Source organism: Lycium ferocissimum, chromosome 1, assembly GCF_029784015.1.
Source record: "Lycium ferocissimum isolate CSIRO_LF1 chromosome 1, AGI_CSIRO_Lferr_CH_V1, whole genome shotgun sequence".
Taxonomy (NCBI): Eukaryota; Viridiplantae; Streptophyta; class Magnoliopsida; order Solanales; family Solanaceae; genus Lycium; species Lycium ferocissimum.
This window is the reverse complement of record NC_081342.1, coordinates 15222500-15237283: the sequence shown is the minus strand read 5'-3', so window position 1 is coordinate 15237283 and position 14784 is coordinate 15222500. Positions and strand designations below refer to the sequence as shown.

Sequence of the window (14784 nt, the reverse complement as noted above, 5' to 3'; positions counted from 1 at the left end):
CGATAAAGATAAAGAGAGACAGAAGAGAAGAATAGCCCCATTCTTATTCATGTATGTATGTTGTGTCTGACAACATCATTCTCAATGCCTCTATTTATAGGGCTATATTGAGTAACATGAAAAGGTGTCATAAACATGACATTTACTCTTGAGAAGGTGGGGAAGTCAATGGGGTAGAGGGAGATGAATGAGGAGGTAGTGGATGTGTGGTGTTACTACACTTAATGGTGGAATTACACCTAGGAGTTATGGACATCCACAATTAACTAATATTAATATTTACAACACTCCCTCTTAGATGTCCATTGATAGATAGTATGTCTCGTTAAAACCTTACTAGGAAAAACCCCGTGGGAAAAAATTCTAGTGAAGGAAAAAGAGTACACAAATCTAGCAATACGCATTGCTAGCTGCCTCGTTAAAAACCTTGCCAGGAAAACCCAGTGGGACAAAACCTTGGCTAAAGGAAAAAGAGTACAGCGCGTATTATACTCCCCCTGATTAAAATGTTACTTAATTCTTGGAGACGACGCATCTTAATCTTGTATACCAACTTCTCAAATGTCGAGGTTGGTAAGGCTTTAGTGAGCATATCTGTCAAATCATCAATCGAATGTATTTATTGAACATCTATTTCATCGTTCGCATTTGAAGATCATGTCTGGAATAAAAACTTCGGCGAAATGTGTTATGTTCTGTCTCCTTTGATATATCCTTCTTTCAATTGATCTATGCAAGCTTCGTACAATATTGTTGAAATCTTCATTTCCAAATAAACATCATACTATTGCAAAATGCGTTGAATTATTGATCTCAGCCAGATATGCATTCCTGACTTGCTTTGTACGTAGATGCAAAGCGGTAACTTGCTCGAAGAACAAACTTCATGTAATAATAAAAATAATGCCTTGCATTTTACATAACCAATAAAGCCTTGATAATATTTGTTAGGATAAACAAATATATATCAATAATTTCTTTTGTAGTATATAATCGATCATGATTCAATATACCCATCATTTTCATGAAGTCTAAATTATATTTATTATATCTAGCGACATCACAACCATCGAGAACTTTTAATGGAATCGCACCATGTAAAGATTTGCTGAAGCTTTATTTTCGTAAACCTTATATGCTTCAGGCCAATTTAAATCCCTACGGATTTTCTTTCGTTGTCTGTATAGCCATATTGACAACAATTAATTATACGCATTCAAGATTTTCATGTACTGGAAAACAACCTCATTGTATCTACCACAGAAAAATACATCTCTATACAACAATGTCAGGACTTGCGAAAAAACTTTATGCCACAAGGCACAAGCCGTATTTTATATTTACGGTTTTTATTTATCATTTTACTTTTCGCACACGAACTCATTGGTACCCCACTGACATTATACCTTGAAGTCCTTGGAGTATAGGTCCAAAACATCACTTTTTCAAGTGAAACGAAATATACTTGAATTGTGTATTTTATTTGGCCAATCATTATTGCTTTCAACATCCTTTGACAGATTTGAATTCAAGATCTTCATAACCAATTATAATGTTGAGCACTACATTATATCAAAGGGACCGTCGACGGACATTTGATATCGGTTCCACTACGACATAACTTATCGAGATCTCTTCATTTTTCATCATTTTCAGTTTCCTGAACCTTTATCAAGGTTTTATGAAGTGTTATGTCTGATGCATCGTTTAAAGCACTTACTCGTTATTATGACCATCAATCATTTGCTCATCTCCTTGCTTGAGGAGTTTCACTTTTAAAGGTTGGTCTATCATCATAGATTATGTCCTTCAAGGACTTTAATTCTAAATGGAGCATTTGCATACGGAATATAATATTCACTTTGGGGTCGATAAATGCGTCTGGGAGTTAACTTAAATCATCTTTTCAACAAGGATCATACCAGTGATAATTCATTACATATACCTTATTTTCAACTCCTTATCATCCTACACTAATGTTAGGTAATCTAACATTTACCTAAATCTTATTTGGGGACCCATCTATATGCGTAGTGGTGGAGCAATTAAATTATATACCGCACATTCAAATTTCAAGATGGGAATTACTTGGTTCCTGACCTTGAACCAATTGTGATAGGGGAAGTTATCATAACTTGTTGGCTTGATGCATACAAGTGCTAATTCATATTAAATAGCATATCTCATCCCAAATTTCATTTTGGGAGTTTGTTCTCATAACCAATTGTTTAGCTATAATTGGAGGCATGCAATTTCTCAAGTAAAACCAACGGAGCTCTAAAACCAAACATATCAACATAACTTTCATAGTTTGGAGTTGTGCTCTTAATTTAATAATTTGAGCAAACAATCTTGCAATAACCAAATCGCAAATTGATACCAAATGCACATGTGACCATAACAGAGATGCATCTATTAAAACCATATGATAGTAAATCAGTCCACATGACAGGTGACAGGGCCCATATATATATATCACCTTTTATACGTTCCAAAAATCATAGGATACAATCCCAACCTTAGCTGGTAAATTAATCAATTTGTCATCATGAGAACAAGCTGCACAAGAAAATTCTTGAAGAATATTTTATTTCTTCAATTTATAACCACATGAATTCTCAATTGTTTTCGCATCACATTTGAACCGGGATGATCAATCACAAGTCATGCCAACACTTATTTCTTTCAGTGAACTTCTAGTTTACTATCGCATGTGATTTCATCATCATGCTTATATTTTTGTAGTTCAAACAGGAGGAAAAGACAGGTAACCTTTCACATAAATATTTATAACCCGCTCCAATTGTAGTAATATGAAGATATTAAATCTTCCCATAATTTATAGTCTCAATATAATTCAATTTTGACCAATTCCTTTGAAACTTAGTAAGTTTATTTGAGACTTACTACAACCCCAATATTTTGAACAATTTTCTTCCTCCGGGTAGTAACAAATTAGCTTCTCCATAGCTCCCAATTAATTATGTACTACCACATATTTCATAATATCATCCATATGGTTAACATCTCCTTTTAGGGAGTAATTGTCATTATGGTCATGGCCAAAACCCTTATAAGCAAGACTTATTTCTTATATTTAGCCTTCGTTAATTTATAATATGTAAAACATGCCACAACATTTGTGACGTACTAAAAACACGTAACCTGACCGTTTATGCCGAAATAAAGTTTCTTTTTTTTTCCCTCAAACCTCCCATAGAGGTGAGTTGTGGTATCTATTCAACCATACATCAGCACGTCCTTATCCATAATTTTATCACTTCTTGACACATTCACTTTCAAAAATGGTCGAGCATTCAAGATACTTATCACAAGTCATTCTCTCAAGGAATAGACTATAATCATATGTACGTGCTTCATAAATTTTATTATAAGCCTACTGTCATGCCTTGTAATTTATTATATTCACATGATCCACCTCAACATCACTTTGAACAGTCAAGTGCGTCGCCACATTATATTTTTTCTTTTGATGGAGGATTTATAATATTTATCAAATTAGGCCGCACGACAACCGAGTGGCCAATACCTTTCATACCATATTGATGATAAAAATGACCTTCACCTTTTGAAGAACTATTTGGATAACCCATAGTGTTCTTCCTTTTATATTACCAAAATGATGATTAACATTATTTTTTCCTTTGCCACGTCCACGTTCAGTCGTTTAACCACTTATCTTTGCTATCACATTCCCCTAAAGGAATGGAGCACATCAATTGGTACGGGCTTCATGATATTTCATCAAAAACATATTATTTTGACTCAATCATCATTTTATCATCAAAATAGTGCATTGGGACTTGAACCCAACGTCTTACCCATATAAAAGTGTGTTAGGCCATAATAGATGGGACTTGAACCCAACATTTTATTTTATCATCATAGTGCACCATAACTTAAAATTAACCTTGATGTCTTACCTTCTTGGTGCAACGGAACTCGACTCCATCGTCTTACCCTCAATCAATGACATAATATAGGCCAAAGTGCATCGAATTTTTCATATTTCAATGTACTAACACAACTCATACTGCCAATCATAATCATGCATTACAGAAGTATTCACAACTTTTTAGTATCAAAATGAAAAGTTTGTTAACACATTGATGCATGAAACAATTAGTACTTACAGAACTTCTCGAGGTCTCATATATAGGACTTAATAGATAGTAATTTTCCGGTGATACCAACTCTGCCTTCAAAATCATTAGTCTTGTTCTGAAAAGCTATTGTATTAATTAAGGATTCAAAATGAAATGTTGGCTTTTGGTATTCAACAAAGATTACTGTTTGTTCAGAAAACAAAATTAAACAACAAAAATGAAGCGCTAGCAGCCAAGAGATTTAAAAGAAAATAAGACCTGAAATGTATCTCATGCTTCAGACATGAAGGTAAATATGCAATCTACCGCACAACACTTGAAAAATAAGTATTGCCAGCGTTACAGAATTTCTTGTCCAAAAGTTGAAGCTTTTGTTGTGCAAAGATGACCATGAAAATAGTCAAACCACATATCTCTAAAGGTATCAGTTAAAATTTAGTAAATTTTTTAATAACATGCAATTAGAAACAAAACCACTACCAGAAAAAGAAAACTTAGTAGATGTGTCATTCGGAGAACATAAAGACTGTAACATAAAAAAGAAATTCTCCAAACATGTCTCCAACACTTAACTTAAACGAAGTATGATAATATTTAGAATTTTTTTTAAGATAATGCAAAGAGTCCACAACCAACATGAGGATGCAGTAAAATTGGAACATATTACCATAATCACGTATCCGAAAAGCAAATAGTAATTTTTATATGTCAATATGATACCAACATGCACCTTCTGTAAGATTAAATTAATGTACACAGGATCTTGAACACAATAATCTTACATGGAGATAATACGAAAAACATACCTGATGCGGAAGACATTATCATGAAAGCGGAAGCATTGTTTCTAGAAATTAGTTTCTACCTCCTTGCCCTAGCCTTACGTTACCACAGGCGTCAATGATGGAAAAGTATATAGAAGAAGTGGTAACCCTAATGGGTGGAGGAAGGACCAATTTATAGGGGTTAAGACTTAATCTGGTACGTCCATCAAGTAACCGATCTAACAGACGAGATTTATTCTTCATTAAATATTGGTTATGTGCTTTACATTAATTGGGCCACACATAAGAATAATAAAAATTCTTACATTCTCCCACTTGGCCCAATGACCACATAACACTAATATTTAACGACATAAACATCAATTGCGCATAAAATAAATCTCTTATATAACATCCATCATACATACCATAATATGACAAATCACTAATGCGACTTATGGCGGTCATACATAATTTTGTGCTACATACTCCCTTCCATATACTACAACATTAGTAACTTATCATACTAGGTTCATAAGCTATAAAACATTTAACATTATGGTCCACAATAATGTCTCATGGAAACTTATCCTGTAATATCTCAAAAATAATGTGTACACCATTATGAGAAACATGAAATTCATCAAAGTATATCAGAAACACATAATTGAGCTCAGAGTGTCAAACATAATAAAGAAAAACATTAATCATAAGTACAACCAAGACCCATTCTATGTACATGTTCTTTAAATATCTTTGGTTCTAAACCTTTGGTTAACAGATCTGCAATCATGAGATCAGTTCTAATATGCTCAAGTGACACCCTTTGTTTCTGAACTTCATCCTTGACGGTAGGGTACTTTAATTCCATATGTTTGGCACCTTTGGAGTACTTATCATTCTTGGAGAAGAATATTCTTTGTATTATCACAACAAATTTTCGAGCGGCTTGGTAATGGTGTTGACAACCCCAAGTCCCGAAATAAAGTTCGCAGCCTATAATGCATGAATCGTGGCTTCAAAACTCGCCACAAATTTCGCTTCCATTGTGGATGTAGCAATGACGGATTTCTTAGCACTCTTCCACGATATTGCTCCTTCAGGTAACAAGAACAAGTAACCAAAAGTGGACTTTCTAGTGTCAACACATCCACCATGATCTGAATCTGAGTATCCAATAACTTCCAAACTGTTGGATCTCCTATACGTGAGCATGTAATCCTTTGTTCCTTTCAGGTACCTCAAAACTTTCTTTGCAGCTTTCCAATGATCAATTCTCGAGTTACTCCGATATCTTCCCAAAGCATTCCGACCACAAAACTAATATGGGTCTTGTGCAAGTTTGAGCATACATCAAACTTCCAACAATAGAAAAGTAAGGAATTGACTCCATTTCTTTTCGTTCTACATCATTCTTTGGACACCGTACGAGACTAAATTTGTCTCCTTTTTGAATTGGAACAATTCCTGATGAACAATTGTTCATGTTAAATCTCTCAAGAACTCTTTCGATATAGCCTTTCTGAGACAGTCCCAATAGTCCTTGTGATCTATCACGGAATATTTCTATCCCTATCACATAGGATGCCTCACCCATATCTTTCATTTCAAAAAATTTAGAGAGAAAATCTTTCGTCTCACGTAATATGACCAAATCATTAGCAGCAAGCAAAATATCGTCAACATATAGGACTAAGAAATGAACTTGCTCCCACTGATCTTTTGGTATATACACCGATCAACGGTGTTGTCCTTAAATCCAAAAGATGTTATAGTATCATTAAACTTTATATACCATTGTCGTGAGGCTTGTTTGAGTCCATATATTGACTTCTTTAATTTACACACCATTTGACCTTTTCTTTTAATCTCAAAACCCTCTGGTTGGTCCATATAAACTTCCTCCTCGAGGTCTCCATTAAGAAAGGCAGTTTTCACATCCATTTGGTGTAACTCTAAATCATAATGAGCCACCAAAGCTATAATAATTCTTAACGAGTCTTTCTTTGAGACCGATGAAAAGGTCTCTTTATAATCAATGCCTCATTTCTGAGTATAACCCTTGGCAACAAATCTAGCTTTATATCATTCAATATTGCCATTTGAATCGCGCTTGGTCTTGAAGACCCATCTACACCCGATTCTTTTAGAACTTTCTGGCAATTCAACGAGATCCCAGACTTTATTATATTCCATGAATTTTAACTCTTCTTTCATGGCATCAATCTATTTGTCGATTCAAGATTTCTATGGCTTGTGAAAATGAAACCGGATCTTTATTAAGACCAATGTCAAAATCTGACTCTTGTAAATAAACCACATAATCGTCTGGAATAGCCGATTTTCTTTCTCTTTGAGATTTTCTCAATGACACTATTTGTGATTTATTTGCGTCAAATATTTGTGAGTTAGTTCCTTCTTGGAGTGTTTCATTCAAATGTTGTTCAGTATTGCCAAAGTGTTCTTCGACAACAGGAATAATATTTGTTATTGGTGTGGAAGTAGGCACATTCACGGGCAATGGAACATTAACCCTTACCTCATTTATTTTCACATTTTGACGTTCGACCCTCCCACTAACTTCACCATTTTCAATGAATTTTGCATTACCGGTTTCAACAATTCTTGAGCTATGGTTTGACAAGTAAAACCTATACCCTTTAGATTTCTCGGGTAACCAATAAAGTAACCACTTATCGTTCGAGAATCTAATTTCTTTTCGTGTGGATTATAAATTCTAGCCTCCTCGCCGGGCAGCCCCAAACACTGCGGTGTGTCTTAAACTATGTTTCCTTCATAAACCACGATTCAAAAGGAGTCTTTGAAACTGCCTTACTATGAATCCTGTTTAATAAATACACAGCGGTACTAAGAGCATACATCCACAAAGTTTTGGGTAATAAGGAATTACTTATCATACTCCTAATCATATCCATAAGTGTCCAATTACGCCTTTCTGCAACCCCATTTTGTTGAGGTGTTCCTGGCATAGTATACTATGCACATATGCCACGTTTCTCGAGGAACTTTGCAAATGGACCTGGACATTGTCCCGATTCGCTGTATTTTCCATAAAATTCACCACCTCTATCCGACCTAATGATTTTCACTTTCCTATCTAATTGCCTTTCAACCTCATCGACGTACACTTTGAAGGCGTCCGTTGCTTGAGATTTTTCTTTCAAAGAAGTACATATATCCATAACGTGAAAAATCATCAATAAAAGTGATAAAATATTTTTCTCCAAAGCAAAAGATGGAACATCAAAAGGTCCGCAAATATCAGTGTCCATAATTTCAAGAAGCTGGGTGCTTCTTGTGGCACCTTTCTTACTATGCTTGGTTTCCTTTCCCTTAATGCAATCCAAACATATATCAAGATTAGTAAAATCTAAATTCTGGAGAATCTCATTCTTTACTAACCTTTCTTTGGATATATGACCCAAACGCCCGTGCCACAAGTAAGCGTAACTTTCATTCGATGAACTACGTTTAATTCCAACATTTTGATGTATAGCAAGAAGGGATTCAAAAAAAGATCGAGTTTCAATTTATATAAACCATCAATAAGAACACCAGAACCATAGAAAACATCATTCTTATATAAATTGAAACATCCATGTCCAAACTTAAAATCAAATCCAGAAACCTCAAGTCTTGAAAGAAAAATCAAATTCCTAGAAACTGAAGGAACATAAAGAGTTTGTAATAGATCAAGGTGATGTCCAGTCTCCAAGATCAAACGATAAGTCCCTATGCCTTCAATTGGAGCCTTCATACGATTTCCCATGAATAAGAAATCCTTATTTGGATTTGTAGTTTGGATCGTAAGAAATCCCTGCAACATAGTGGATACATGAGTAGTTGCACTTAATCAAGCTACCAAGTATTATTAGGAACTTCTACTAAATTTGATTCGAAACATACAAAAGCACTAAAAGTACCTTTCTTTTCGAACCAAGCTTTATATTTCGGGCAATCTTTCTGAGAGTGTCCTTCCTTTCTACAGAAACGACACACATCTGCCTTGAGTTCCTTATGAGCATCCTGTTGAACTTTAGCAGTGCTTTCTTCTTCTTGAACTTGTTGGCCTTCATTTTAAGTCCTTTATCAGCTCCTTGACCTATGAGGTTAATAGAATGACCTCCTTGTTTCTTAAGTCTTGATTCCTTCTAAGTAAGCATCTTTGGACAATTCACTAACATCCCACTTATCCTTAATAGTGTTATAGTTAATTTGGAATGGTCCATACTCGAGGCAATGAGTTTAGAATAAGGCGAACCAAGAAGGAGTCATCCACTTTCATCTCCAAAGTTCGAGTCTTTCGCAATATTAGTCATCTCGATGATATGATTTTGCATACTACGCGACCTATCAAACTTCATGGTCGTAAGTTCGGCCATTAGTGTACCGGCCGAGAGACTTATCGACGGGGGACGAAAATGTTCTTCCACAAACCTCAGTATTCCCGGCACTTTCGTCCGTGGAATAGTACTCTTAATGTTATTGGCAATGGTCATCCGCATAAACATAAGGCTCAATCTATTAGAGCGTTCCCATGCTTTATGGAAAGACTTCTCATCCTCACTGCTTGTATCAGTAATAGCAGTGGGTTTTTCTTTCAGCACAGCCAAGTCAAGATCCATCACACCTAAGTGGAACTGGACTTGTCCATGCCATTCAGAGAAGTTCAATCCATTGAACACAATAACAGATGAAGCAAGCGAATGAAGAGGAATAACTGCAAAATAGATATACATATGCTCACAAATTAGAAAATAATGTGGATTCAGCAAAACAATAAAAGTATAGCGTAATTCTCCTTTGGGTGATACTACGACATACTATCATAATTTAAATGCCATTTTCAACTTTAACAGGCAATTAAATATTTTCAATCAAACATATAAGACATCTTTGGATATACAATACATATTTGATTAAAGAATACTAACTTACCTCATTATGTTCACTACTCATAGAATAATTGATTCACCTTTAGGTAAATCCTTAAGTTCTAGCAATAGTGAAAGTCAATTATCCATTTATTTTCAATAATAGGCATTTCATTAGTTTAATGGATAAACGAAAATTTTTATGCATGCATATTTTTCTTAAACATACTAGTTCGGCCACTTTGGTGACTAACAAACGATATTAGCATAAATGCATACATAAAAAAAAATATCATAACTTTCTATGCATCCGAATATTTTCAACATTCTAGCTTGGCCACTTTGGTAACTAACAAACTATATCAACATTATATTAGTACATGCATAATGTTAACATGAATATAATGTTTGTGTAAATATTAGACATTCTAGTTTGGCCACTTTGGTGACTAACAAACTATATGCAACTTTATACACATACACTATCACTTAATGTAAAGTACACTTTTCATGATAGCACATATAAGAATTAAATCACAGCTAATGCATTATGTGGGATTACATGCGTGTAAGTATGAAACTTATGTATTACAGAATCTTTTAGAATGAAACATCATCATCTTAAGTGTCTAAAATATTTAGACAGTAAACCTAACATTACAATCCAAAACATAATTGCCGAGATCTAACTTAAATAAAATCAAGTCCAAGTATTTGCATTAAAGCTTCACAATAGGACAAAACTACGGACCGAAATTTTCATATCTTTATGTCACAGCATTTCATCACAAAATATGTACTTTATGGATTAAATATTATCAATTGGCTAGCAGAAGCTTTATTTTCTTTTAAAAAAGGAATTCAGAAGTAATCTTCTAACATGAAAAGTTTATAATAATTAGGTTAATTAGAAAAAACCTAATTTTGTAAACAAACGCAAGAAGGTTAGAACAACAGATATGTGATTTCATTAACAGCCCCATATTCAATTATTCGAAAATTGACAGAACGTCACATGACCATATATATTATATTCTCTTACGAAGATTATTGATTCAAGTTCCAGGCTCTTGATACCACATGTAAGATTAAATTAATGTACACAGGATCTTGAACACAATAATCTTACATGGAGATAATACGAAAAACATACCTGATGCGGAAGACATTATCATGAAAGCGGAAGCATTGTTTCTAGAAATTAGTTTCTACCTCCTTGCCCTAGCCTTACGTTACCACAGGCGTCAATGATGGAAAAGTATATAGAAAAAGTGGTAACCCTAATGGGTGGAGGAAGGACCAATTTATAAGGGTTGAGACTTAATCCGGTACGTCCATCAAGTAACCGATCTAACGGATAAGATTTATTCTTCGTTAAATATTGGTTATGGGCTTTAAATTAATTGGGCCACACATAAGAATAATAAAAATTCTTACACTTTCCACACAAAATTCAATGAGTAATATAAGAAAATTTGGAACATATTAAATGATTGAGAGTTACAGAACCAAACCTCATACCTCCCTGGCCCATAAATGGAATTTGTGGACAAAGATTAGCCAACCATTAGCATCTATCTTTTGGTTTCCTTGGAGGCTGAACAGAACGAAATTTAGTTCAACTCCTTTAGGAAAAAGACTATGCCATCTCACTTGGTTAGAGACTCGTGCTGATAACGTTATCATATGCGGTATCTGATTCAATTGCTCCACCACAACGCACAAAGATGGGTCCCCAAATAAGGTTGGGAGGTAGTGTTAGATTTCCTAACATTAGGGGAAGGGATGATAAGCGGCTGGAAAATAAGATATATGTAATGAATTATCACTGATATGATCATCCTTGAAAAGATAATTCAGGTTAACTGCCAGACGCATTGCTGACCCAAAATTAAATATTTTCCAGCTGCAAATGCTCCAGTTAGAATTAAAGTCCTTGAGGGACATAATCTATGACAATAGACCAATCGGTTCCAAACATAAAACTCCATGAAGAAGGAGAGGAGCAAATGATCAAGATGATCATATTAATGAGGCAAGTGCTTTAAAATAGCACCACGACATAATATTTCAAACAACCTTTGGTTAGGTTCAGGTACCTGAAAATGATGAAAAATAAAGAGATCTCCATAATTTATGTCGTACTGGAATGATATCAAATGACCGTCGACGATATCTTTTGATATAATGTAGCGCTCAATATTATAAACGGGGACGAGGATCTTGAATTTAAATTCGTCAAAGAGTGGCCAGATAAATGATTGACCAAATAAATACGCAATTCAACTATATTTTGTTTCACTTGAAAAAGTGATATTTTGGATCTATAGTCCAAGGACCTTAAGATATAATGTTAGTGGGGTACAAATAAATTATTGTGCGAAGTAAAATGAAAAATAAAGTCGTAAGATATAAAGTACGGCTTGTGCCTTGTGGCATAAAGGGTTTTCGCCAAAATCCTGGCATTATTGTATGGAGATAAGTTCTCCCGTGGTGGATGCAATGAAGTTTCTTATCAATCCGGCAATACATGAAAAATTTGATGCGTATAATGAATTGTTGTCATGTCTATCTAGACAATGAAGTTTATATGAAAATGCTTGAAGGATTTAAAAGGTTTTAAAGCAATTCCATTGAGTACCCCAACGGCCATGACATCGCTTAACATTAAGAAAGATCAAGTTCGATCTCATGAAAATGGTCAGAAAGTACCATGCATTTGTGTAATTGGTGCACTTATATTTCTTGCTCTTATAATTCATGAGATAATATTTTTAATGTGCTGGCAAGATATAATTTTACTTCTATATGGAGATACTCGAGTACAATCAAATATTGGTATAGATTTATTATTTCTAACCATATTGTCAAGGATTTGTTGGTTATGCAAATGCAGGAAGATTATATGCTCTATGTAACATTTGATGGCACGCAAGTTATTTATTTGCATATGGGTGATTCCATATTTATATTGTTCTGCTAAAGTCAATTATTTCAAAGATAACAATGATTGTGAAGCAAGCAAATGACATATTAATATGGGGATGAGCTCAAGGATGTAACATCTTTGTGGATGTGAGTTGGCCACAAAGACATGACCAATATCAACACTTGGAAAGCTGGTATATAAGATCATTAGAAGGCATCATCTACAAGAATTGATTTGTTGAAGGTGGAATAAAATAAAACACGTCTCGCTGAAAGTTATTTTCACACACGATCTTTAAAGGAATGGTCAAAAGATATTCGAGAAATTCAAGTGACAATTTAGCAGATTTGTTAACGACAGCATGGTCAACCTCAACATTTGAGAAGCTAATATACAAGATTTGAATGTGTCATCTTCGAAATATCAAATGATGTTATTATCAGGGGAGTAAAATGCACGCTGCACTCTTTTTTCCTTAGTCGAGGTTTTTTCCCACTGAGTTTTCCTAGCAAGGTTTTTAATGAGGCAGCAGATAATGCATATTACAAGATATGTGTACTCTTTTTCTTTCACTAGGATTTTTCCCACTGGGTTTTTCTTAGTAAGGTTTTAACGAGACATATTATCTAACAATAGACATCCAAAGGGGGGTGTTATGAAAATATTAATGTGTGGATATCTATTACTCCTCTACATATAACTCCCACTACTTCATGTTCATAACTCTTGTAGAAGTAACCTCCATTACTTTATGACCACTACCCGCACACTTTATTTCTATAACCCCCAAACACTACTTTAAAAAACTGGAATTAGCTACAAACTTTGTCACTAATACGTCGCTATATTGCTCGTAGCTAACAGATATATGTCGCTAATCCGTCATTAAATAGGAATAGCGACGGATTTTGCTGTTCAGCTACGGAATTCGTCCGTCGCTAAATCCTGTTTTTTTTAGTAGTGAAATAGTTACTACCCATATTTATGACACACCCTTTAGTGTTCTCAATGTATTCCTATATATAGTTGGGTTGTATGTAATAGTTGGACACACTGGAACATACTTGGATGAATAATAAAGTCCTCTTCTCTTGTCTCTCTTTATCTCTTTATTGTTCTTGCTTTCATCTTTTGATGTATTGTACTAACTCTTTTAGGCTGATTTTACAATTGTATGGCCACTAGAATAATAGTTGAACATCCGGTTGCTCATGTTCATACTCAAAATGGTCTAGCAGAATCAATGATTAAACGCCTACAATTGATAGCTAGACCATTGCTAATGAGGACAAAACTTCCTGTTTCGGTATGGGGACATGCTATTTTGCATACAGCGGCACTTGTGCGCATAAGGCCAACCAGTTATCATGAATTCTCCCCATTACAATTGGTTTTTGATCAGGAGCCAAATATTTTCCATCTTCGAATTTTTAGATGTGCGGTATATGTTCCAATTGCTCCACCACAACGCACAAAGATGGGTCCCCAAAGAAGGTTGGGGATATATGTTGGGTATGAATCTCCTTCAATTTTAAAATATTTAGAACCGATGACTGGAGATTTATTTACAGCAAGATTTGTTGATTGTCATTTTGATGAATCAGTATACCCAACATTAGGGGGAGAACATAAGCAGTTGGAAAAGGAGATAGATTGGAATGCATTATCACTATCTCATTTAGATCCTCGAACAAATCAATGTGAGCAAGAGGTTCAAAAGATGATTTATTTACAAAATGTCGCAAATCAACTGCCAGATGCATTTACTAACCTTTCAAGAGTTACTAAATCTCATATTCCAGCTGCAAATACTCCAGTTCGAGTTGATATCTCGGTAGGACAAACGGTTAATGCAAACGAGTCCAGGTCACGTCTGAAACGTGGTAGACCAATCGGTTCCAAGGATAAAAATCCTCGAAAAAAAAAGAAATATATGATCAAGATGATCATCATGTGAGGGAAATTGCTCAAGAAAAGCCCCGAGACATAATAAATGATAAGCCCACAGAGAAGGTCCAGATACTTCAAAACAATGAAAGTGAAGAGATCTCAATAAGTTATGTCTCGAC

The 14784-nt window shown here is 34.7% G+C and overlaps 2 protein-coding genes across 2 annotated transcripts; both read right to left on the bottom strand.

Annotated features, from left to right (window-relative positions):
* Positions 1 to 5887: 5887 nt before the first annotated feature.
* LOC132062417 (secreted RxLR effector protein 161-like) lies at positions 5888 to 6488 on the bottom strand. The gene is made up of 2 exons (XM_059454992.1): positions 6321 to 6488; positions 5888 to 6211 (listed from the first exon to the last, which is right to left on the bottom strand). The coding sequence occupies exons 1-2, from the start codon at positions 6486 to 6488 to the stop codon at positions 5888 to 5890; spliced, it is 492 nt and encodes a 163-aa protein (XP_059310975.1).
* Positions 6489 to 9183: 2695 nt separating this feature from the next.
* Positions 9184 to 10955, bottom strand: LOC132062412 (uncharacterized). The gene is made up of 2 exons (XM_059454987.1): positions 10940 to 10955; positions 9184 to 9632 (listed from the first exon to the last, which is right to left on the bottom strand). Exons 1-2 carry the CDS (start codon positions 10953 to 10955, stop codon positions 9184 to 9186), a joined length of 465 nt encoding a protein of 154 aa, XP_059310970.1.
* Between the last annotated feature and the right edge of the window lie 3829 nt (positions 10956 to 14784).

What these genes read in the sequence shown, in the direction of transcription:
- LOC132062417 (XM_059454992.1), bottom strand. Translation starts at nt 6,488, where the DNA reads ATGGGTGAGGCATCCTATGTGATAGGGATAGAAATATTCCGTGATAGA. An exon ending in AAGGAGACAAATTTAGTCTC is followed by an intron (nt 6,212 to 6,320) that starts GTACGGTGTCCA and finishes GACCCATATTAG; the next exon opens with TTTTGTGGTCGGAATGCTTT.